The sequence below is a fragment of the Coffea eugenioides genome, chromosome 1 (genome assembly GCF_003713205.1).
Source record: "Coffea eugenioides isolate CCC68of chromosome 1, Ceug_1.0, whole genome shotgun sequence".
NCBI classification, from domain to species: domain Eukaryota; kingdom Viridiplantae; phylum Streptophyta; class Magnoliopsida; order Gentianales; family Rubiaceae; genus Coffea; species Coffea eugenioides.
Window position 1 is genome coordinate 35,682,036 of NC_040035.1, and position 23,684 is coordinate 35,705,719.

At 35.0% G+C, this 23,684-nt stretch overlaps 1 protein-coding gene across 1 annotated transcript; it reads right to left on the reverse strand.

Annotated features, from left to right (window-relative positions):
• Window positions 1–21,252: 21,252 nt before the first annotated feature.
• LOC113771273 (replication protein A 70 kDa DNA-binding subunit B-like) lies at window positions 21,253–22,236 on the reverse strand. Its single transcript, XM_027315876.1, has 5 exons — window positions 22,090–22,236; window positions 21,750–22,026; window positions 21,567–21,663; window positions 21,356–21,480; window positions 21,253–21,272 (listed from the first exon to the last, which is right to left on the reverse strand). The coding sequence occupies exons 1-5, from the start codon at window positions 22,234–22,236 to the stop codon at window positions 21,253–21,255; spliced, it is 666 nt and encodes a 221-aa protein (XP_027171677.1).
• Between the last annotated feature and the right edge of the window lie 1,448 nt (window positions 22,237–23,684).

Sequence of the window (23,684 nt, forward strand, 5' to 3'; positions counted from 1 at the left end):
CAGATTTTGCACTTTAGCAAACAATGAAGTAAAATTCTTGAAGGCATCATCTTTATGAGCAAGAAATATCACCCAAGTGTATCTAGAGTAATCATCCACAATCACAAAACAGTATTTCTTACCACCCAAGCTAGAGATTTGAGTAGGGCCAAATAAGTCAAGATGCAAGAGTTCTAAGGGTTTTGAAGTAGATACACACTTCTTTGTTTTAAAAGAAACTTTTGTTTGCTTACCAAATTGACATGCATCACATATTTTATCCTTTTCAAAACTGATTTTTGGCAAGCCTCTAACTAGTTCCTTTTTCGAAATTTCCTTTAGTAAGTCCATGTTAAAATGACAAAGTCTTCTATGCCACAACCAAGGATCTTCATTTGAAGCTTTAAGACATTTTAAGCTAGAAGAATCAACTTTATCAAGAATCACAATATATATGTCATTAAACCTCTTACCTTTGAACACAACATTGTATTTGGAATCAAGTACAATGCATTCAAGCTTTTTAAACAACACATACAAGTCTTTATCACACAATTGACTAACACTAAGCAAGTTATAACCTAAGTTATCAACCAAGAGCACATTATGAACAAAAGTTTCACCATCCTTACCAACATCACCTATTCCAATTGTCTTAGCTTTCACATCATCACCAAATGTTACCTTTCCACTTGATTTTGATTTCAGCTTTATGAACAAGGAGGGATCACCGGTCATGTGCCTTGAGCAGCCGCTATCAATAAACCATTTGGACTTGTTTGATCCTTTTTCCTGAAAAGATAAGGTGTTTGGTACCCATTTTAATTTTTGGGTCCATAATAGTTAGCATTGTATCTAACTAACCACATGCATTTCATCCCTTTGTTCAGATTTCTTTTCACATAGCAATCTCCTTTCAAATGCCCTCTTTGACAACAGAAATCACACATAATGAAAGAGTTCTTAACATGTACTGGTTTGATATATCTCAATCCACCTCTTCTATATGTTGTGAAGCCATGTGCAATTTTGTTGTGAGCAAATGTTCTTTGACAAGCAGTAAGATGGGTAGATGACATGTTTCTTTTGAGAAAATCCTGTTTTCTTGATTTCAAAGTTTCATCCAAGATGTCCATTCTTTTCTTCAAATCACCATGCTTTTCCTTCAGCATTTCACAAATATTAGTCTTTCTGTCAAGCTCGTTTTGAACATCACATCCGGCTCTTACAAGGCATTCATTGTCAGTCTTTAGATGTTTATTTTGTTGAACCAGACTTGTATTTTCTTGAATGAGAAAAGCAATTTTCTGTTTTAACAGCTTGTTTTTATCATAAGATTCCTTCAAGGCATTATGTAGCTTTTCAACAAAAGATTCAAGATCATCATCTTCATCATTATCACTTTCAGATTGCGAGTGAGTGGAAGATACCTCATTATTTCCAATAGCCATGAAAGCCATTTGAGCTGATTCCTCTTCTTCTTCAACTTCCCCTTCGGAGTTGCATTCATTCCAAGTAATCTGAAAGTTGTTGAATCTTGGCTTTCGATCAGCTTTTCCATCTTTCATCTTCTTCATGGGGCATTCATTTGCATAGTGTCCAATCTGTCCACATTCGAAGCATTTGTCCAACTGTTTCTTGTTGAAATCTTGTTTTCCTTTGTACTTTGCGATAGATGGTTGATTCTGGAATTGATTGCTAGGACCTCCCCTTCTAAACTTTCTTTTATTCAAAATCCTTTTGAAGCCTCTGGTGATAAGAGCAAGATCATTATCATCACCATCCGAGTCTTCATCATCCAGGTGAGCTGGATCATCTTCACCTTGAGTAGTCTTTAGAGCAATGTTTCTCTTTGCTCTAGCATCCTCTTCCTCCTGCACTTTAGATTTCAGTTTCAACTCATAAGAGGTTAGTGAGTTAATGATAGATTCAATAGGCACAGAACTTAAATCCTTAGCCTCTTCTATTGCAGTCACTTTATTTTCCCATTCTTTGCCCAAAGCATTGAGAATTTTCCTGTTCTTCTCTCCCAAGGTGTACTCTTTGCCCAACACCTCGAGATCTTTGATCAAGTCAGTGAACCTGCAAAACATTTTGTCAATATCCTCAAGAGGTTCAATCTTAAAAGATTCATACTTTGTGACCAAGATGGCCTTTCTCTGTTCTCTCACATTGTCACCACCCTCATGGATTTCTCTTAACTTATCCCACATTTCTTTGGCTGATTTACAGCCTTTCACTCTAATTGATTCATTTGAATCTAAGGCACTATAAAGAACATTCATGGCCTTGGCATTCAATGTAAGGTTAGTTCTATCTTGAGCATTCATTTCAGCTCTCATTTTTGGCCGAAGCAACCCTGTATCTGCATCAAGAAAGTTAGCTTCATGCGGTCCTTCACTGACAATAAACCATAGTTCAATATCAATAGATTGTAAAAAAATAATCATTCGTTCTTTCCAGCTAACATAGTTAGAGCCACTGAACATGGGAGGCCTAGTAACAGATTGCCCCTCAACAAACATAGCATGACTGGTTGTCATCTTTACTCCAAGCCGTTAGAGCTTAATCTCAAGGAGACCAAGCTCTGATACCAATTGTTAGTCCCACAGACAACCAAGAGGGGGGGGGTGAATTGGTAGGTTAAAATCTTAACCAAGTTTATGCACTTTTTCGTTAATGAAAATTTACCTTCCTTTTTAGTAATGATCAACCAAGTAGATAAGAAGACAATAGCAATATTGATCAGAGAAGCAAGTATAGATAAGCAATGAATATTTTATTAAACAGAAATGTAAAGTAGAGAGACAAACCAAGTGTCTACCAAGCTTAACCCAAACTTGAAGACCAAACACTAGGAAGAGCAACTTCTCTTTGATGAATGAAGATCAACTAGATGTACAATGGAGGGAGCACTTCCTCCTTGCCCTAAGCCTCACTTAGTCAAGCTAGGAAGTTTTACAATCACTCAGAAAACCCTCAACAAAACTACACTAAAGATCCTTTCAACCACAAAAGAAATGCTCAACAGAAATTCACACCACTTTAAAACAAATCTGCTTTGGAGACTATTTTCTAGCTAAAATATCTCACTAGATCTTGTAAACAAAGTGTGCAAAAGTCCCTGCTTCGTTCAGACCAGTTTGATTTTAAAGGGAACCAGAAATGGGCTTCATCAATGCTTCCAACGGATAGAAGGCAGCTGAAGAGTCAACTAGCCGTTGAGGCTGTCGGACGTCCGACGATCAAATCATCGTCCGAACCAATCGTCCGATGGCATCCAAGTTGACGTTCGGACGTCCGATGCGTCTTGATCGTCCGACACCGCAGCGTCCGATCGTAGGCAGAGAGTTGGCAAGTTAGCTTGGAATTTTTCGGACGTCCGATGCGATTGATTAGCGTCCGATGGTAAGCGTCCGATCCTTCCGGACGTCCGATGCTTCTATGTGAGCGTCCGACGGTGCTTCCTTCCTGATGTTCTTCATCCTTTCGGACGTCCGACAGTTTCCTTTCGGCCGTCCGACCTGATTGTCCTGTTTTTGCTTCACATTTTGGTTGTTTTGCTTTTGATGACATATTCGAACCTGATTCTTAGATAGACAAAAACACTTGTTTTTGAAGAAGGTTAGATAAACATTTCAAAGAACTTTTGTGATCACCAAAACCAAGAATAACAGAGAGCATCTGGTCCATTTCCCCTTCCCCTTTATGCTTTCATGGGGTATGTGTACACCTCTTGGCTTGTAATAGATAGGGCTCAGAGAGCATCTGGTCCATTCACCCTTTCCCTTTATGTTTTCATGGGGTATGTGTACACCTCTTGGCTTGTAATAGCTAGGGCTCGTAGAGCATCTGGTCCATTTCCCCTTCCCCTTGGTTGCTTGTTTTTGTTGCTACATGTTTAATTGCTTTAGTAGGCTCTTGCATCTAGTCGAGCATGCTAAGTGCTACGTGCTACGTGTTTACGAGCGTTTTGGCATGTCTACTTGCTTTCATAACCATGAATGAATGGAATGGATGAATGTACGTCACCACACTAGTCCAATGCTAGTTGTGGCTCATTAGGCCATCCCTTTTTGTTAGTGCATATTTGCATGTTCACTACATGTCATGCATTTTTCTTAGTTTTATCATTTGGCATGCTCCTCGAGCCCCTTTTCCCTCATTTTAGGATTCTTTGCATCTCATGCTAGTTAGGGTACATTTGCCTGAAGAGTCCCCTTAAATATGGGATATAGACGAGTGTGGCTTTTTCTAAGCCTTAGCACGCTTGTATTCCCTCTATCAAAGGGCAAATTGAGTCACGATTTAGGTCTCCCCGTACCCAATATGCATAAATTCCCTAAGCTCATGCATTCTCAATCCACTCTATCACGAACACTTTTCTTGTCTCCACTTGCACACGAACACTTTTCTTGTCTCCACTTGCACACGAACCCTTTTATCTTCACTTGCACACGAGCATTTTTATCTTCACTCGCACACGAGTACTTTCATCTACATTTGCACACCTTCACTCTTATCTTATTACTTTTATCATTTTTCTCACTTCACACAAACTCACACTTTCACATGGCATGCATTCCACTCATTTTTTCACGTCATTTAGGTTTAGGTGTGACCTCTCCAAAAGGATCATTATTGGGCTTCACAATTAATGTGATTGGCACCACTCAACCTTTGGAGAGAAATTTCCCCCAATCCCCCTAGGTCTAGGTTTTTGCATTCATATAGACATATCCAATACGCGATACATACCTTGGGTAGAAAAATTAGGAAAATTGGCTTAAGTCACGCAACTAGCCTTGGCTAGGTCGAAGGGGTGCCTTGGATTTTTATCCTTGCCTTCCCCTTCGTCAAATGTGACCCCCGATCCCTCTTTTGGTTACGCAGACCCAAAAGTTCTCAAAAAGGGTTTATTTACTTTTTATTCAAAAACAAAAATCATTTTTGGGTGACTTGGTACACCCTAACTCTATACCAAGTGGCGACTCCGTTTTTGATACAAAAAACCCTTTTGAACTTCACTTGGCCAAATCGTCGCATTATAAGTCCCATGGCCTTTTACTTTTCACATTGCACACCACACACCACACCACAACACACCAACACACACTCACATTCATTCGAAAAGTGGGGCGCGACAGAACGATATGCTGCAACTAAGAAACAAAAGGAGAATGGTCCATTTAATACAACTTGCACTATTGCTCTGAGAGCATTGCGAATGATGGATAATTTAGCCGAGACGAGTACTTCCTCTATGAAGCGTATGCGTATCGATAAACAAAATGATGGCACTTCTTTTACGAATATGAGCATAGATGATACAATTGAGAATCCATTGTCCTCTTCACCTCTTATGAATAAATATGGTTCTCTTGGTTCTCCTACTATTCAAAGCGATGAAGCATTGACTCCTATTAATATCTATGGAAAAAGCATTGCTAATGTTAACAGCATTCCAATAGGTAATTCTCCTATTCCAATTCAAAGCTTAGCTTTGTTTTATCATTGTAAAATTATCTTTTGATTATATAATATATACTTATATAGTTACTAATGTAAAATTATGTACAGTGCCAAAGGACAATGCAAGTGATTGTAATACATTATCGACTAAAAAGGCTACTCCATGGCCTAAGACTTCTAGTTCAATCAATAGTTCTTCATCTAAGGATAATGATGTGAAAGTCTCATTCGATGGTCAACGACGAAGAAAGTACGCGACACCTGAGGAAGCTCAAAGGGAATGAAATCGTCATCGTCGTGAACGTTATGCTATAGCAAAGAAAACAAAGCAAAAATCCTCAGTTGATAATATTTTTACTTTTCCTTTGATCACACTTGAACTACAAGAAGACATTAGAATTAATGCAAATTTTGAAAACAACAATCACATGCCTTTCAATGATGAATCGGTATCTCATGTCCGCAGTTGTTTCCAAGGTACACTTACTTTTTTCTCTCCTGAACTAGCAATTATCTGTTTGGTTATTTACATGTCATTTTATAATATCCAGTGCATCTTCTTGTATAATTTCTTGCATATCTAATTTCAAGTAAAAGGAAATTTATTTACTCAAATCTTTGTGTGAAGTATTGTTTATATTTTCTTTGCCATTACAATCACTTGTAACTTTGTAGTTTCATTTGTTAATAATTGAAAATAATATACAGGACCTGAGCTTTCTGAAGGCAATACAAATGATTCCAGGATCAAAAATACTATTTCAATGATCAGAACTTATGATTCCACCAAAAATTCTACAACCAGTGAACATGATCAATTAAAGTTTCCTACACCAGAGAGTTTTCTTGGTCCAAATTTTCAAGATGCCTCATCTTCAACAAGAAACAAACCAGGTACTAATCTTTATATGATCGTTCGTTTTGTTCTCTCTTTAAAGTGCATTTGTTTAGATAATTGAATTACAATTTTTTTTTGTTTTTTGTTGATTAAAACTATCACTAAGTATTTCTCTTAAACTTTATATACATTATCCTGGATTATTACATCAAATTTATGTTTATTGACACTATTATTATAGGTAGACGTCGTTCTACAAAGCATGATCCATTGCAAAATATAGCTGTTGAAACTGATATTTTACCTTCAATTCCAAATTGTGAATATTGTGATGCTAAGAGATTTCACAAAGAACCACCTGGATTTTGTTGTTCTTCTGGAGAGATTCAATTGCTTTCAACTGAAATGCCTAGAGAATTAATGCTTTTATATCTTGAGGATTCGGATGAGGCTGCTGAATTCCGACGGTGCATTCGTAGTTATAATAATATGTTTGCTTTTACTTCACTTGGCATGCACTGTGATCAATCATTAAGTAAAGATTATCATGGAATTTATACATTTAGAGTTCAAGGGCAAATATACCATTATATCAATCCATTGGTACCGCCAGAAGGCCAGAAAGCAAAAAAGTTACAATTATACTTTTTTGACACTGATCATGAGACAGTCAATCGATTATCTATCTCAAGTAGATTTCGAGAAAGCTTGATTACGAAGATTGAAGAGATCTTGAAATTGAATCCATACTCTGCATTTTTCCGTGGTTTACAAAATCTTCCCAATATAGATGATCATAAGATTGTTCTTAACTCAAATCCAGATTTGGATCAACGAGTGTTCAATCGACCTTCAACATCTCAAGTCGGAGCTGTATGGACAAAATCTGAAATTTCTGATCAGATTACCTTGCATCTGTAACGGCCCCACCCTTGAGTAAGAAAGTGACACTTGTCACCTTTAGGTTTAAAACTTATCTTTTTGTCTCTCCAATACAAATATCTTAACACATTGTAAAATAATATCACTTAATACAAAATTCCAACAAATTGTCAAAAATATAATGCATTTACCGCACTTGCGGGTCCCACGTCCAAAATACGCTTTTAATTTCTCAAAAACTAACCGATACTAGAAAAATCATTTTAAAACTATTTTTGCTCATAAACTTTATCTGGGAAATTTTTCTAATCAAGAAAATGTAGAAAAGGCGGGCGTTTAAAAAAAATAAACCCTAGAAAATTAGAAAATTTCCGGGTTCTCAAACTAATTTTTTTTCGGGGCGTCACAATCTCCCCTCCTTAAAAGAATGTCGTCCTCGACATTCCCTCTTGTACCAATCAAGTCGAGACATCCCGCAAAAATCTCTCAAGAGTCAAATCAAACCCACAGTCCGGCATCCTAAACTTCAAGCCTAGGATACACTACAAGAATTTGAAGCCTAAGCTCTGATACCAACTGTAACGGCCCCACCCTTGAGTAAGAAAGTGACACTTGTCACCTTTAGGTTTAAAACTTATCTTTTTGTCTCTCCAATACAAATATCTTAACACATTGTAAAATAATATCACTTAATACAAAATTCCAACAAGTTGTCAAAAATATAATGCATTTACCGCACTTGCGGGTCCCACGTCCAAAATACGCTTTTAATTTCTCAAAAACTAACCGATACTAGAAAAATCATTTTAAAACTATTTTTGCTCATAAAATTTATCTGGGGAATTTTTCTAATCAAGAAAATGTAGAAAAGGCGGGCGTTTAAAAAAAATAAACCCTAGAAAATTAGAAAATTTCCGGGTTCTCAAACTAATTTTTTTTCGGGGCGTCACAGCATCATATCCAAGTATATGGAAAAAATGGTGAAACACAAATTATCAAGCATTATTATGCTTGTTATGATTCACTCCAATATCCATTAATCGTCGCCAATAGTGAACCTGGATGGCATCCTTCTATTGAACGAGTACATATTGATCGAATGCATCCTCATCAACCAACAACTTGTGCTGGAGAAAATTTATTGGACCCCCATCAATATACAAGTCCTGATCAGTTATTTGAAGCTGAAAAAAAAGGTAACTCAATATTATTTATTATATAAATTTTCAATGTATAATGAATTGTTTCATCTAGACATAAATTTATATTCTTTATCCTGAACATCTCACTTGAAAAATTCAGGTACTAATTCAAATAACCACAAAAGAACCACTGTTTCTTGTAGAGAGTATTATTGTTATAAACTTCAAATACGACCAAGTGATAAGTCAATGTTACTTCATATCGGCCGATTATTACAACAATTTGTGGTCGACATGTACATAAAGATTGAATCATCCAGACTTGCTTTTCATAGAAATAAGGAGTATTAACACAAATTTCGAACAGAATTATATCAAGGGTTACTCGATAGTCTTTCTCAAGGTGAGGCATCTTCATCAAATGTTGGAAAAAGAATCATCCTTCCAGCTTCATTTATTGGCGGTCCTCGAGACATGCGCCGTCGATATATGGATGCAATGACATTGGTTCAAAGGTACGGAAAACCAGATATTTTTCTCACTATGACATGTAATCCAAATTGGCCTGAAATTAGAAAAGAGTTGGGGTCGACTGATACGATTGATAATAGACCTGATTTAGTTTCAAGAATTTTTCGAGCCAAACTTGAGTTATTGAAACACGAAGTCATCAAGAAACAAATCTTTGGTAAAGTTGCTGCATACACTTATGTTATCGAGTTTCAAATTATGTTATCGAGTTTCAAAAAGAGGGATTACCACATGCACACTTTCTCATCATTTTGAAACAAGGATCAAATGTATATTCTCCCGATGCTTATGATCGGATCGTATCTGCTGAGTTACCTGATCCTCAACAACAAAAGCATTTATACAGTTTAGTTGTCAAGCATATGCTTCATGGTCCATGTGGTATAATAAATCCTCAATGTCCTTGTGTGCGAGAACACATTGGCTGTAAAGATCAATATCCAAAGGATTTCACTAAATTGACAATTCATGGACAAAATTCTTATCCTATCTATCGTCGAAGTAATAACGGTAGAAAAGTGTTCATCAGAGGTCATCAACTGGACAACCGATGGGTGGTACCTTATAATCCATATCTTTTGGCCAAATTTAATTGTCATATGAATGTGGAAATTTACTCAACGATTCAGGCAGTCAAATATATATACAAATACATATACAAAGGACACGATAAGATTATGTATCAGTTGAGCTCAACAGAAAGAAGCAAAATTATTGATGAAATTAGCAATTATCAAGCAGCACGATGGGTTTCACCACCTGAAGCTATGTGGATAATTTTCGCCTTCGATCTGAATGAGTTATATCCTTCGGTCATGAAACTTCAGGTACATTTAGAAAACTTTTAACCTATATTATTTCCTAAAAACCAATCCCTGCACAGTGTAGTAAACAATCTAGCGATAGGCCAAACAATGCTTACTCACTTCTTTGAGATGAACAGAACAGATACTCTTGCTAAAAAAACTCGGTTGCCTTTATGTTGAATTTCCCCAATATTTTGTATGGTCTCAAAAGTATAGAATATGGTAGCCATGAAAAAAATGTGAAGTTGTCGGAAGGATTTTAACTATTCATCCCAGTGAAAGTGATCGGTACTATCTCGGATTGTTATTGATGCATATTTTGAAGCCAACTTCCTTCAAAAATCTTCGAACTATAAATGGACGAGTATATGCTACTTTCAAGGAAGCCGCTGAAAAATTAGGCCTTCTCAGTGTTAATAATAATGCTGACACAAGTATGGATGAGGCTATTCTCTACCAAATACCAGCATCTTTGCGACAATTATTTGCAATTATTTTGGTCCATTGTCATCCTCAGAATCCAAGAGAGTTATGGCTGAAGTACGAAGATTACTTATCAGAAGATATTAAGCTTAACAAATTACTTTCCCAAGAAGCAGCTCAATTCAAGGTTTTACAACAGATTGACAAATACTTGCGATTAATGGGCAAGAGCCTTGGTGACTTTCACTTAACTGACATATCCCTTCAAACTTTTACTCATGAACGGGAAACAATGGAGATTGAAGCTGAGAGAAATATTATTGTCTCCAAGGAAGATCTTTCTACCATTGACCAGCTCAATCAAGAACAAAAAATTGCATATCATAAGATATTAAGCTCTGTCTATGATACTACCTCGATAGCTTTCTTTGTTGATGGTCCTGGTGGAACCGGCAAGACTTTTTTATATAGAGCTTTGCTAGCTAAGATACGCTCTCAAAAACACATTGTTTGGCAACGGCAACTTCAGGAGTAGCTGCGTCTATATTGCCTGGAGGAAGGACTGCTCATTCACGCATCAAGATTCCTCTTAATGATGATGAAGGAAAAACCTGCAACATTAGTAAGCAAAGCAACATTGCACAGCTTATCAAGATGCTAAATTGATCATTTGGGACGAAGCAACGATGGCTAGAAGAAAGGCAATAGAAAGATTTGATCAATTGCTACAAGATATAATGAGTAACAAAGAAGTATTTGGTGGCAAAACAGTCATTTTTCTGAGGCGACTTCCATCAAACACTACCTGTTATCGTCAAAGGGAAAAAATGATATGATTGATGCTAGCTTAGTAAAGTCTTATCTTTGGAATCATTTAGAAAAAATTCATCTGACAGAGAATATGCGTGCACGCCTTGATCCTGATTTTAGTTCATATCTATTGAGAGTGGGAAATGGTACAGAAATTACAACAAATCAAGATGAGATTAAGATCCCACCTGGAATAAATGTTCCTTTTATTGATGATACTTCATCTATCACTACTTTAACAGATATGGCATTTGAAGATCTTTAAAATATGGCTGCAGATAATACTCTTCCAATCAATAAGGCTATTCTAACGACCCGAAATGATTTTGTTCATGAAATCAATGATCTCTTAATTGACAAATTTTCAGGGGATGAAAAGTGTTATCTTAGTTTCGACCAACCTTTGGAATCATCAGGGCAGATTCAAAATGAAGATTTCCTACATACATTAACGCCAAAAGGCCTCTCGCCTCATTAGTTGAAACTGAAAAAGAATTGTCTCGTCATGCTTCTCAGAAATATAAATCCTATAGAGGGCCTTTCAAATGGAACTCGCTTAATTTGCAGGGAGTTTGGTAACAATGTTATTCAAGCAGAGATAGCTTTTGGTTCCATTGCTAAAAAAATTGTTTTTATCTCTCGAATCCCTTTAGAATCTCCTACAGATGATTTTTCTTCAATTCCATTTAAAAGAACACAGTTTCCTCTAAGATTGTGTTTTGCTATGACTATAAATAAAGCACAAGGACAAACATTAGATTATGTTGGTCTCTATTTTAAAAAACCTATTTTTTCACATGGACAGCTTTATGTGGCTTTATCTAGAGCAAAAACAGCAACAAATGTCAAAGTCTTGATTCGACCACTTCATTCTTTTTGCAAAACAACTGATAAAACAAGAAATATTGTATACAAAGAAATTTTGTCATTGGTTTCAAATAGCTAACTCTACATGAGCTAGAAACTTGATGCATGTGATTTATGTAACTGCTGACATTTATTTTGCAATTATTTTTCTCTCTGTTCTCTACTTTTACATTCACAATTTCAATAACCATAAGGTAGTGTTTCATGTTTCGACTTTTTCTTCCCTATTTTGCTATGCTCCCATAGTTTTGTATGACTTATGCTATAAAATTTCATTCCCTTATTTTTTATTCAAGCACTTTTATGTTACTTTTTATTTTCCTCATGAAATAGTATTTATTGATTTGTTGTAAGAATCGAAGACAACCTAAGAGGGGGTAAATTAGGTTGATTAAAAACCTAATTTAGTTATGGGCACTTTTTGCTCAATATGAAATTTACCCTCTTTTCTAAGTGATCATACAATGAATCAATTAATGAATGAACAAAATCACTTGAGAGAAGTAGAAGAGATAAGCAATGTAAAGGTCACAAACGTAACAATAAGTAAATAAAAAAGAAAGAATTGCAAACCAATTAACTACCCAACTCCTCCTAAACTTGTAGATTAATTCAAACAAGCTTCTTTAAGTTGATGAATTACAATCACTCTTGTGTACAAAGGAAGGTTCACCTCCTCCTTACCCCGAACTCCACTCGGTCAAATTAGGAAGTTTTACTATCCCTCAGGACAACCCTCACAGAGCTACACTCATGAAGTATTCACTCACAAATGAAAAACTTACAATGAACCTCACACTACTAAGACTACAAATCTTCCTTGGAGAGTTTTTTCTCATTAAAACTACTCTAAATCTTTTATATTTTCAGTGTGCAAAAGTTATTTGAATGTTCTGACTATGCACTATTTATACAAGACCAAGAAAGTGTTTCATTAATGTTTCCAACGAATAGAAAGTAGCTGAACAGTCAACTAGCCGTTGAAGTATCGGTCATCCGGTAGTCTGGTTTCTTGCGTCCGATAGCAGGCAGTGAATTTATGAATTTTTTTTCGATTCTATCGGACATCCAGTACTGTCTTTGTAAGCATCCAACAGCTTTCATCGATTTTGCAGGATCCTATCGGACGTCCGATGCTTGCGTCCGATCGAGGGCAGTGAGTCAGGGGAAATGTCTTATTTCCTTCGGACGTCCGGTGGTAGAGTTCTTTATACGTTCGAAGTTGCGCAATGATTATCGGGCGTCCGACAGCTTTCAGCAACCTTTGTCCCTTTCAATTGCACTTGATTTTTGAATCTGATTTGCTTTACAACTGAAAATATTTCTTGAAGAGATATTAAAATTATCCATTGTTTTGTGAATATCAAAAGTTAGGGACCAAGGTCAACATTCTCTCCCTTTTTGATGATGACAAAATAATGGATGGAAGAAGGAAAAAGATTGAGCATATGAGTATAAACTCCCCCTCACTCATTACATCCAAACTTATAATCTCAGAATAACTCCCCCTTACACATAGCATCCATTTCTCTCCCTTTTTGTCATCATAAAATGAGAGTAAAAATCTCATACCGTAATCCAGCAACAATAACAGAGTTTTCAATATTCCAAACAAAAACAGAGAAATAATACCAGAATTCAGCAATCACCAACATACCAACATATCACAGAGACTTGATACCAAAAGAAGTACCAACATATCACAGAGAGTTTAACAAAGCAAATCTCATACCGTAATCCAGCAACAATAACAGAGTTTTCAATATTCCAAACAAAAACAGAGAAATAATACCAGAATTCAGCAATCACCAACATACCAACATATCACAGAGACTTGATACCAAAAGAAGTACCAACATATCACAGAGAGTTTAACAAAGCAAATCACCATTAGATCAGAATTATTCTTTTCTCTCCCTTTTTGACATCATACAAATTCAGTAATATTCAAAAACATCAAAAAAACTCAGTTCAAAGTATCAAAAACATCAAAATAGAATTACAAAAAAATATTATGAACAAGAATCTCATCAATCTTATCAATATATTCTACTTGTTAGAGTTAGCATCATGTCTAACTATCCACATGCATTTCATGTCTCTTCTCATATTCTTTCTCACATAGCAATCACTTTTCATGTGACCTTTTTGACAACAAAAATTACACATAACCAAAAAGTTATTTACATGAACAGATTTAATAAATCTTACTTGTCTTCTCTTATAAATAGCAAATTCATTTGCACAAGAATTTAATTTCTTCTCATGAGTGCCAATATGAGCCTTTGATTTATTACCTTGAAAACAGTCTTATTTTTTATGTTGGAGCAATTCATTTAAATTATCCATTTTTCTTTTCAAATCACCTTGTTCCTTTCTGAACATTTCACAAAATCTTATTTTTCTATCAAACTCAAAGTGTAAAACAGTCTCACTCTTTTTTAAGAAATCACTTTTAGTTTTCAGTTTTTTATTTTCTTGAAAAAAACGTGCATTGTCCTGAAGAAGAAAGCCAATTTTATGTTTTAATTCCATATTTCTAGCATAAGATTCTTTCAAACTATCATGCAATTTTATAATGAAAGATTCAAGATCATCATCAGTTTCATCATCACTTTCAAATTGAGAGTTAAAAGATGTTACCTCATCATCTCCAATGGCCATAAAAGCCAATTGAGCAGATTCTTCTTCCTTTTCAATTTCACCATCGAAGTTGCATTCATTCCATATGAATTGAAAGTTGTTGAATCTTGATTTTCTTCCTTCTTTCTTCTTCATCATTGGACACTTACCCATGTAGTGTCTAGGTTGGTCGCATTCAAAACATTTATCAGTTTATTATTTATTGTACTCTTGCTTCCCTTTGTTTCTTGTGTTGCTGAACTGATTTGAAAATGAGTTGTTGTTTCCTCATTTTCTGAATTTTCGTTTGTTGAGGATTCTCTTGAAACTTTTTGTGATGAGAGCTAGATCACTGTCGTCAACTTCTACATCTTCTCTATCTAGGGAGGCAGAATTATCTTCATCTTGAGATGCCTTTAGAGCAATGCTCATTCTTACTCTTGCATCCTTTTCCTCTTGCACTTTGAACTTAATTTCAACTCATAAGATGTTAGGAAATTAATAAGTGATTCAATAAATATAATATTCAAATCTTTAGCCTCTTCAAGAGCAGTTACTTTACTTTCCCAATGTTTGGACAAGGCATTCAGGATTTTTCTATTTTTTTCACCTAGAGAGTATTCTTTTTCCAACACTTCTAAATCCTTAATGAGATCATTGAATCTACAATACATTTGATCAATTTTTCATGAGGCTCCATCTTAAACGACTCATATTTAGTAACTAAGATAGATTTCTTTTGTTCTCTAACATTCTCACTACCTTCATGAATTTCTTTCAATTTGTCCCAAATTTCTTTAGCTGACTTACAACCCTTGACTCTAATAGATTTATTTGAGTTTAAAGAACAATATAACACATTCATGACTTTTGTATTTAAGGTGAGATGAGCTCTATCCACAGCAGTCAGTTCGCTTCTTATTTTTGGTCTAAATCTATGAGTAATTTCATCTATAAGAGAGGCATCATATGGACCTTCACTAATAATAAACCACAATTTAATATCAATTGATTGCAAAAAGATAATCATTCTTTCTTTCCAACTCACATAATTTGATCCATTAAACATAGGTAGTTTAATGACAGAATGTCCTTCAAAAAACATGACATTATTGATTGTCATTTTTACTCCTAAACCGATTGAGCTTAATCTCAAGAAGACCAAAATCTGATACCAATTGTAAGGATCGAAAACAACCTAAGAGGGGATGAATTAGGTTGATTAAAAACCTAATTTAGTTATGGGCATTTTTTGCTCAATATGAAATTTATCCTCTTTTCTAAGTGATCACTCAATGAATCAATTAATGAATGAACAAAATCACTTGAGAGAAGTAAAAGAGATAAGCAATGTAAAAATCACAAACGTAACAATAAGTAAATAAAAAGGAAAAAATTACAAATCAATTAACTACCCAACTCCTCCTGAGTTTGTAGATTAATTCAAACAAGTTTCTTCAAATTGATGAATTACAATCACTCTTGTGTACAAAGGAAGGTTCACCTCCTCCTTGCCCCGAACTCCACTCGGTCAAACAAGAAAATTTTACTATCCCTCAGGACAACCCTCACAGAGTTACACTCATGAAGTATTCACTCACAAATGAAAAGTTTATAATGAACTTCACATCACTAAAACTACAAATCTTCCTTGGAGAGTATTTTCTCACTAAAACTACTCTAGATCTTTTGTATCTTTAGTGTGCAAAAGTTATTTGAATGTTCTGACTATGAACTATTTATACAAGACCAAAAAAGTGCTTCATTAATGTTTCCAACAAATAGAAAGTAGCTGAACAATCAACTAGCCGTTGGAGTATCAGACGTCCGGTAGTCTGGTTTCTTGCATCCGACAGCAGGCAGTGAGTTTATGAAATTTTCTTCAATTCTATCGGACATCCGGTACTATCTTTGTGAGCGTCCGACAGCTTTCATCGATTTTGCAGGATGCTATCGGACGTCCGATCGAGGTTAGTGAGTCAGGGAAAATGTCTTATTTCTTTCGGACGTCCGGTGGTGGAGTTCTTCATACGTCCGAAGTTGCGCAATGATTATCGGACGTCTGATCCAAGCGTCCGACAGCTTTCAGCAGCTTTTGTCCCTTTCAATTGCACTTAATCTTTGAATATGATTTGTTTCACAACTGAAAATATTTCTTGAAAAAATATTAGTATTATCCATTGTTTTGTAAATATCAGAAGTTAGGGACCAAGGTCAATATTTGTCCATTGCAGTTCTATGGAAGAAAGGTGTATTCCAATATCTGAAATCAAACCAAAAATGAGAAATTGGATTACAAAGCTTATAGTCATTGAAAAAAGCTTAGTTCGCTACTCAAAAAAAACTGGTGCTCCATACCAAAGATTGGTCTTTGCAGATGTCATGGTAAGAATAGTTTCATTATAATCTTTACTCAAAACAAATATCTTAGCAATGCATATATTTTCACTAATAAATTGTCCCCCTTAAATATGACAGGAAAATACTATTCAAGGAAGCATTTATAGACAAGATATCGATGCATTGGATCCAACTCTCACACTCTATTCAACATACTATATTGGAGGAGCCGAGATCGATCCAGTGTCCAATGATGCTTTTCGCCTTGCTGCATCGCCTAATCAATTAACACTCAGCAAAAGGACATTTATCCAACTTGTTCCTCAACAAAACATCATCGCTACCCGTAGCTACTATAATTTCACACCTTTTGTCGATATCCATAGACACCTAAATGATGCCAATGCTACAATAAGTAATTTTACATATTCATTTTTCTGTACTTATCAAACCTTATTTTACTTATTTGTTACTGATTTGATCATTTCTTTGTCCTAGCTCTCTTATGTGTTGTTGTCCATGCCTTACCACCACGACAGATTCGAAAATGTGAAGGAAATGTCACCATTCAGGAATTTGTCATCATGAATGAAGAGTAAGTCACTAAAACATAATCCATACTTATATTTATGACATTATGCTTATTTTTCATGATTTCATGTTCAAACCTTAAACAGGCAACGGCCAATCATTTTCATTATTTGGGATGAACTCTTACATCCGGAGGCCACACACTTGATGAGCATGATACATGAATAACCAATAATTCTCATTTCTAGAGCAAGAGCCAGTGCTAACAATAGTATTTATTCTATACTCTTAATTTGCACTTAATCTATTTTACCTTTTAGATACTTTTTGCTAATTAACTTACAAAGTAATTTCTCTTGCAGCACTCTCTGTTGGAACGCAAACAACTTGTATTATCTTGCATAATCCTACCATCCCAGAAGCAAACTTGCTGAAACAATGGTAATAAAATTTCCCTTAAAATTCTTTTATACAGGCTTTAGACCCATTAAACGTACACTTATCTAACCCACTTATGATTTGAATTTGAGTAATTCTACCCATGCTTTACAGGATCAAAGCAAATAGAAATTACATAGAAAAAGTTATACATGAAAGACTTTATGACAAAAATCATCAACCAGTTCAGCCTCCAGAAGAATCGCAGCTCCGTCGACTTGAATACATCGATGCTTCTGTCTAGATGGTATTATTAATATTTCAGTCAAATATTTTTCTATTAAATCATATATTTTACTAATTTAAGTCATTATAAACAGCCCAATATGCAAACAAAACCTTTTTGGGTCAAGACAGAGATCAGAATACCTACCACTAATCAAAACTTATATGTTATGACTTGTCCTACACCAAATTGTAATCAAGAAACAGAAGCTCCAGCAAATACTGAGTTTCAATGTCACAAATGCAAAGCCACAATTATAAAACCAGTGCCCAGGTAGTTATAGTTTAGATTTACTCACAACTAGCTATATTTTATGATTTTTAATACATATTTTACATATTGACATAGGCTCAAATTCGAGATTCATCTTTTCGATGGAAGTACTATCGTAACTGCCTTAATTAGTGATAAACATGCAAGTGTTGTTCTAAACATGCCAGCTGACGAAGTCATCTTACTAGAACAATAGGTATATATATACCCTTTATTCTACTCCATGTGGATTTTTTTTATATTGCATTGATGAATTTTAAAAACATTAATGGAAAAATTATTGTCAATTGACATGTCAAATTTTGCTAACATTTTTTAGTTTAACTTGTGAGTATTGAATTTTTTTGGTTCCTCATTATTCAATGCTTTCATAAGACATAAATAGACAGTTTTCTGTTCAAAATTTGTTTCATTTTCATGATGCAAAATCTTACCATCATTACAAAATCAGATCTGGTTAATATCGATGGGCACGAATCGTATGAATCGAATACAGAGAAGTTTAGGATGTATGCAAATGAATCGTATGAATCTTAAACCTTGTTACATATACACACAAATTGAGAAGTTTAGGATATATGCAAATGACAGGGTTAGCAGGTTGACCATAAAACTCGTTGCACGAGTCTTGATCACTAGAAAATATGCAGAGAAAGATAATTTTGGAATAGTGAAACTATTTGTTGTGTAGTAAGGGAAAATGTGCTACTCACCTAGATTTGCTTAGAATGTTGTGTGATGTTTTGTTATCCTTCCTTTGAATGAAAAGCAACTATTTAGTAACTTGATTCCACAATTTAGATTTCTTTTGTTGGTTGCCCCTAGCAGAATTATGATGTTTTCTGCATGTAAGGAGTCTGAATAATTTTCTTGAACAGCTGTAAAGACATAGTACTCAAAACCAAATAAACTGCCACGCTTATGTCCAATTCAAAGCTACAAGCAAGTCTACCACTTTTCATTGCTGAAGTAAGTGACCATGATAAAGTACAGGAAAAGCACAAAAGGCGCAAAGCGAAGAACAAGCCTGGTGCTATTTTAGCTTTGCTTTTCTTAAAAGCCGTTGGATCTCTTTTTGTCTTATATTGACCCTTGGTCAGTGAGTAGTGGGATTAGTTCATTGGGCTCAGTGGATAAGTTATTATAATTAGACAAAAGCCTCAGATGACTTGATTAATGAAGTGTAGGAGCTTAATAGTTGTACTCATTAATGCTGCTTTAGACTATTGATTCTTGAGGCATATCTAATTTTTTTGCTGCACTTGTATTATGGTGCATATGTTATCTGTTATGGTATTTCAGTTTATACATATAGTCATTGATGAACTTATTTTCACTGTTTATGCTAGAATCTGTTATTCAGCATGCATTGTTAATTAAATACAGTCAAGACATATTATTACCTACAGCAAGTCTAATCTTCTTTCATGCATATCTGTATATTCGTGTTGTTTAAGCGACAGTAAAATTGCAATAATTTTAAATTTATACTAACTAACTGACATCTATTGCTATCTCTACCATTTTTTTTGTTTGTCATTTTAATTTACTGAATATCAAACTTGAAGGCTTCAAATTAAAAGCAATCTTAAATGTTTGTTTTTTTCTTATAATAGCATTTGCAGGAACATATAAATCAGATCAACACTATATTGGAGAATATTAAATTTTATGTCCATATAAAAAGCTTCTCCTATCAATCAAGATCAGCTTGGATCACAAAATACTATGTACTTGCCTGCATTCAAGCTCCCAAAGATACATTACAACTCCCTTCACCTGTAGCAGAAACAAGTACTTCCACCACTGCAAGAAGAGAAACGTCAAGTTCGGCTTAAAACATTAAAGAATCCTTCCTGGAATTGACTCCTGATCAATATCCTTCCTCCACTACAAAAAGGAATATCAATCCAGATGCAGTGATAAAGGAAAGTGAACCAAACAAGCGTTCAAAAGTTTAAGTTATCATCATTAGCAATCTCATTTAGAACTCAGGTAAATATTTATTTTTTACAGTCTATTACCATACTAATTTTTGTCTATTAAAATCCAGAGGCATTTTCCATTTGCATAAAAATATAGCAACATAAAATTATAATAAAATTGCTAATCACTTTACACTATGATTAACTCGCTAACTATTCATTGTGCCTTTTGAATCAGTGCAACTCTTTTGCTGTCCTTCAAGTATATATATATCCCTAGCCCTTTCTACTTCGAAGTTCTTGCAGCCACGCCATCTCCAATGCAAATATTCAGCTTTGCAGCGGTTTTTCCTACGTCTCAAGTATGCGTATAGATGACCGTCGATCTCTTCAAAGCAAATGATATGCAACATCTTGCTTACCTTTTGAAGTTAACTGTTTGTAGTCATAGTATATCTATCATCTTAATATCTATCTTTCCAAATATTCCGCTCCATGTAAATATTCATCTTTTGAAATGCTTTTAGTCCAAGTATATATATGTTCCAAGGACTATTTTGACTAATGCTTCAATGTAAACTTATTGTAAATATTTATCTTCAAATGTTAGATGCTCATAAAATATCTATTTCTCCAATCAAAACATCCTAACTTTTTTTCAAACATCTCTGGTTGTTTTGCATTGCAAGGATAGTGAGTTGCTTTTGCCTTTATTCAAATCAGTAATTGCATTTGGATAAAAGTAAAAAAAAAGTAACTTACGAATATATATCTAACTCCTTAACTCATACAAACCATAAATCAACACTTTATTTCAATACCAAACTATCTAGAACCTCACTTAGCAAACTAACACATTAAAACATGTACCATTCATAAATACACAGTACAACTCCCTACTAGCTCTTCAGTTGCAAATAGAAACACTCATACTTCACATACAAACACTTAGAACAAAACTCGCAAACTTTATTAACTCAAACTAATAAGAAAAATATTTAATATATTTTCACGCATCAAACATATTTACATCAACTGAACCTCCAATAAATTATTAATTACCACCATCTTCCCCCAATGTGTCGAACCATTGTCTCAATTCATGAGCCTGGGGAATTGCTACATTATACATAATAATGGTTTGACGCTATGTTCCCAATGAAAGACCTATACAAAAAAATGTCAATAAAAAACATAAATTCAAAAACTCCAATTATAATTTAATATTATATATTCCAAAAGACCATTACCATGAAAATAACTGATCTTAGGCCTGCAAACCAATATAATGGGATATTCATGTGCAATTTGAGCAAGATATAATCCATCTGTATCGATAAAATCATCCCAAATTGCATACACAATTGGCATCATTCTACAAAAAAACAAAAATAAATATAAATAAAATTTAATGTAATAATAAAAAATCATACCAAAAAAATTAATTTAACAAAAACATACTCTTCATTAATTAAAAGAAACTCCTGAACTCGTATATATCTTCCTCCCAACATAAAAACTTGCATTGGAAGCACCTGAATGACAACACCGAGAATAGCTGTAACAACAAACAAAAAATTCTCACTATGATAACAAATATAAACCAATAATTACATAAAAAAGTATCAATAATATTTAGAATACTTATAATTGAGTCTCGCGAATGCCTCAGTGACTCCAAATCTCCAAACCGAGTCAAGTGGTAAACATTATGAATTGGTAGTGTAAGACCTTCATCAACAGTTTGAATAAAAGTATTCGGTCTTAACACCAATTCAAAAGGAACTGATCCAAGCATTATTGAGCCATTAAGGATTCGACGAATAGCAGCATCAGCAATGTAATACGTCGAGTACAATTGTAAAGTTTCATTCAAGACATGAATATCATTATAATATGCAACTGCTTGAACCCGATCACCCTACAAAATAAACATCATAAAAGTTTCTAAAAAAAAAAGCAACAAACAAAATATAATACTTACCAAACTATCTGCAAAAACAAATCGCTGATACATCCGACCCATATTACGACTATCCCGAATAAGACTTTTTTCAACAAGAACTACTCGAAGAACCCATCCATAGATAACATCATTTAACCGATTAAAAATCACAACATTCTGCTCCATAGTACTAAATCTAAAAGACAATTTCACCTAAATAACAAAGTTACAAATTACGTTTCTTACAAATAAAACTCAACTACTACAATGAAATGATCCTAATACATAATACAATTCACTTATATATATGGAAAAAAAATCAAGCATTCTTCATACTCGTCACAAATATTTTGAACACTATAATAGATGCCAGCCATGTTAAAGAAACTTGGCACCCATGCACCCAATGTATTCAAAAACCCATGCCACCTAGCCAAACAATCACTCTATATTTTATTCTACCTTGCACCCAATATCATATTTCACTCAATCCAACAAATAGAACGTCTAAACCACTGGGCCAATGGCTCAGTGGCCACCAGGGAGGGACTTAAGTCCCTCCTTCGGCTGTAGGTGAGGGTTCAAACCTCACCTGCGGCGAAAAAAATTTAAGAGTTGTGCCATAGCACTTCCTTGGCCTAGTTGGGTCTGTATACCCACTAACCTCTTATCACAGCCTCCTTAAGCTCCCCCTCCCTCCATAGATTAGGATAGAGTAAGTTATACCGTTGCTTAAAAAAAAAACAAATAGAACGTCTGACAACAATTCTCACACACACTACACATGGGCCCCTAAAATTCACAAATGCATCTGCTTAACACAACAAAACCAAAAAATAACTATATCGGGGCAAGGCCACGCTAGGCGTGGCCCCAAGCACTAGTATATATAAGGCGTGAATGCCTCTTTTGAACAGTGTCTTTCGTCCGATTTCAACGTAAATATTGACTTTATGAGGGGCAATAATTTCGTCCGGTCTATAAAGGGCATTCTCGATTTTCTGCTCCATTAATTGAGGGTCTTTTGGTTAACAGAAAGAAATTTGCTTTGATATTCCCATTTCATTCTTGCTGGCATGGGCTGAGAATGCCACGTGTTTTTTCCCACTTTTCAGATACACTACCTGATGACAGCAGCTGCCTAATTCTCATCTCTCTGGACTCACCGAGTAACTTCATTGCATTCTCCGTTATCCTCTCTGTGCTCCCGCCCCTTGCTTTCACCATCCTCTCTGTCCGTCTGTCCTCTTGATGAGTTTATCCCTTTGAGAAATTTTCCTCTTCCCTTTCACCCTCCAAATCCAACAAAAATTCTATATCCAAACCGCCTCTCATGGAATCTGTTATAGCAAAATTCATAATGCAGGCTATGGTGTTATTTTTGTTGTGGTTTACGAATGAGGCATGGAGGTTGTGGACCCATTTCATGGCAGGGCAACTCGGATGACAGATCTGAGATTGGAACAAATTTAATAGTTTCCCTCACTTGCATGCAACTGGGTTGCAGCCATGGTACCAATCCTCCCTCTTGGCGTTGAATACTAAGCCTTTTCACGCATTATTTTGCTAATTTCCCAACTTTACTTTGGTATGTTGATAAAGCTTAAAATTCAAAGGAAGGTGTGGTGTAATTG

Coding starts and splice junctions, on each gene's coding strand:
- LOC113771273 (XM_027315876.1), bottom strand. CDS start 22,236: ATGGAGCAGAATGTTGTGATTTTTAATCGGTTAAATGATGTTATCTAT. Junction 22,027..22,089: donor TTGTTTTTGCAGATAGTTTG/GTAAGTATTATA, acceptor TTTATTTTGTAG/GGTGATCGGGTTCAAGCAGT. Junction 21,481..21,566: donor TTTCTTTTAATTAATGAAGA/GTATGTTTTTGT, acceptor GTTTTTTTGTAG/AATGATGCCAATTGTGTATG.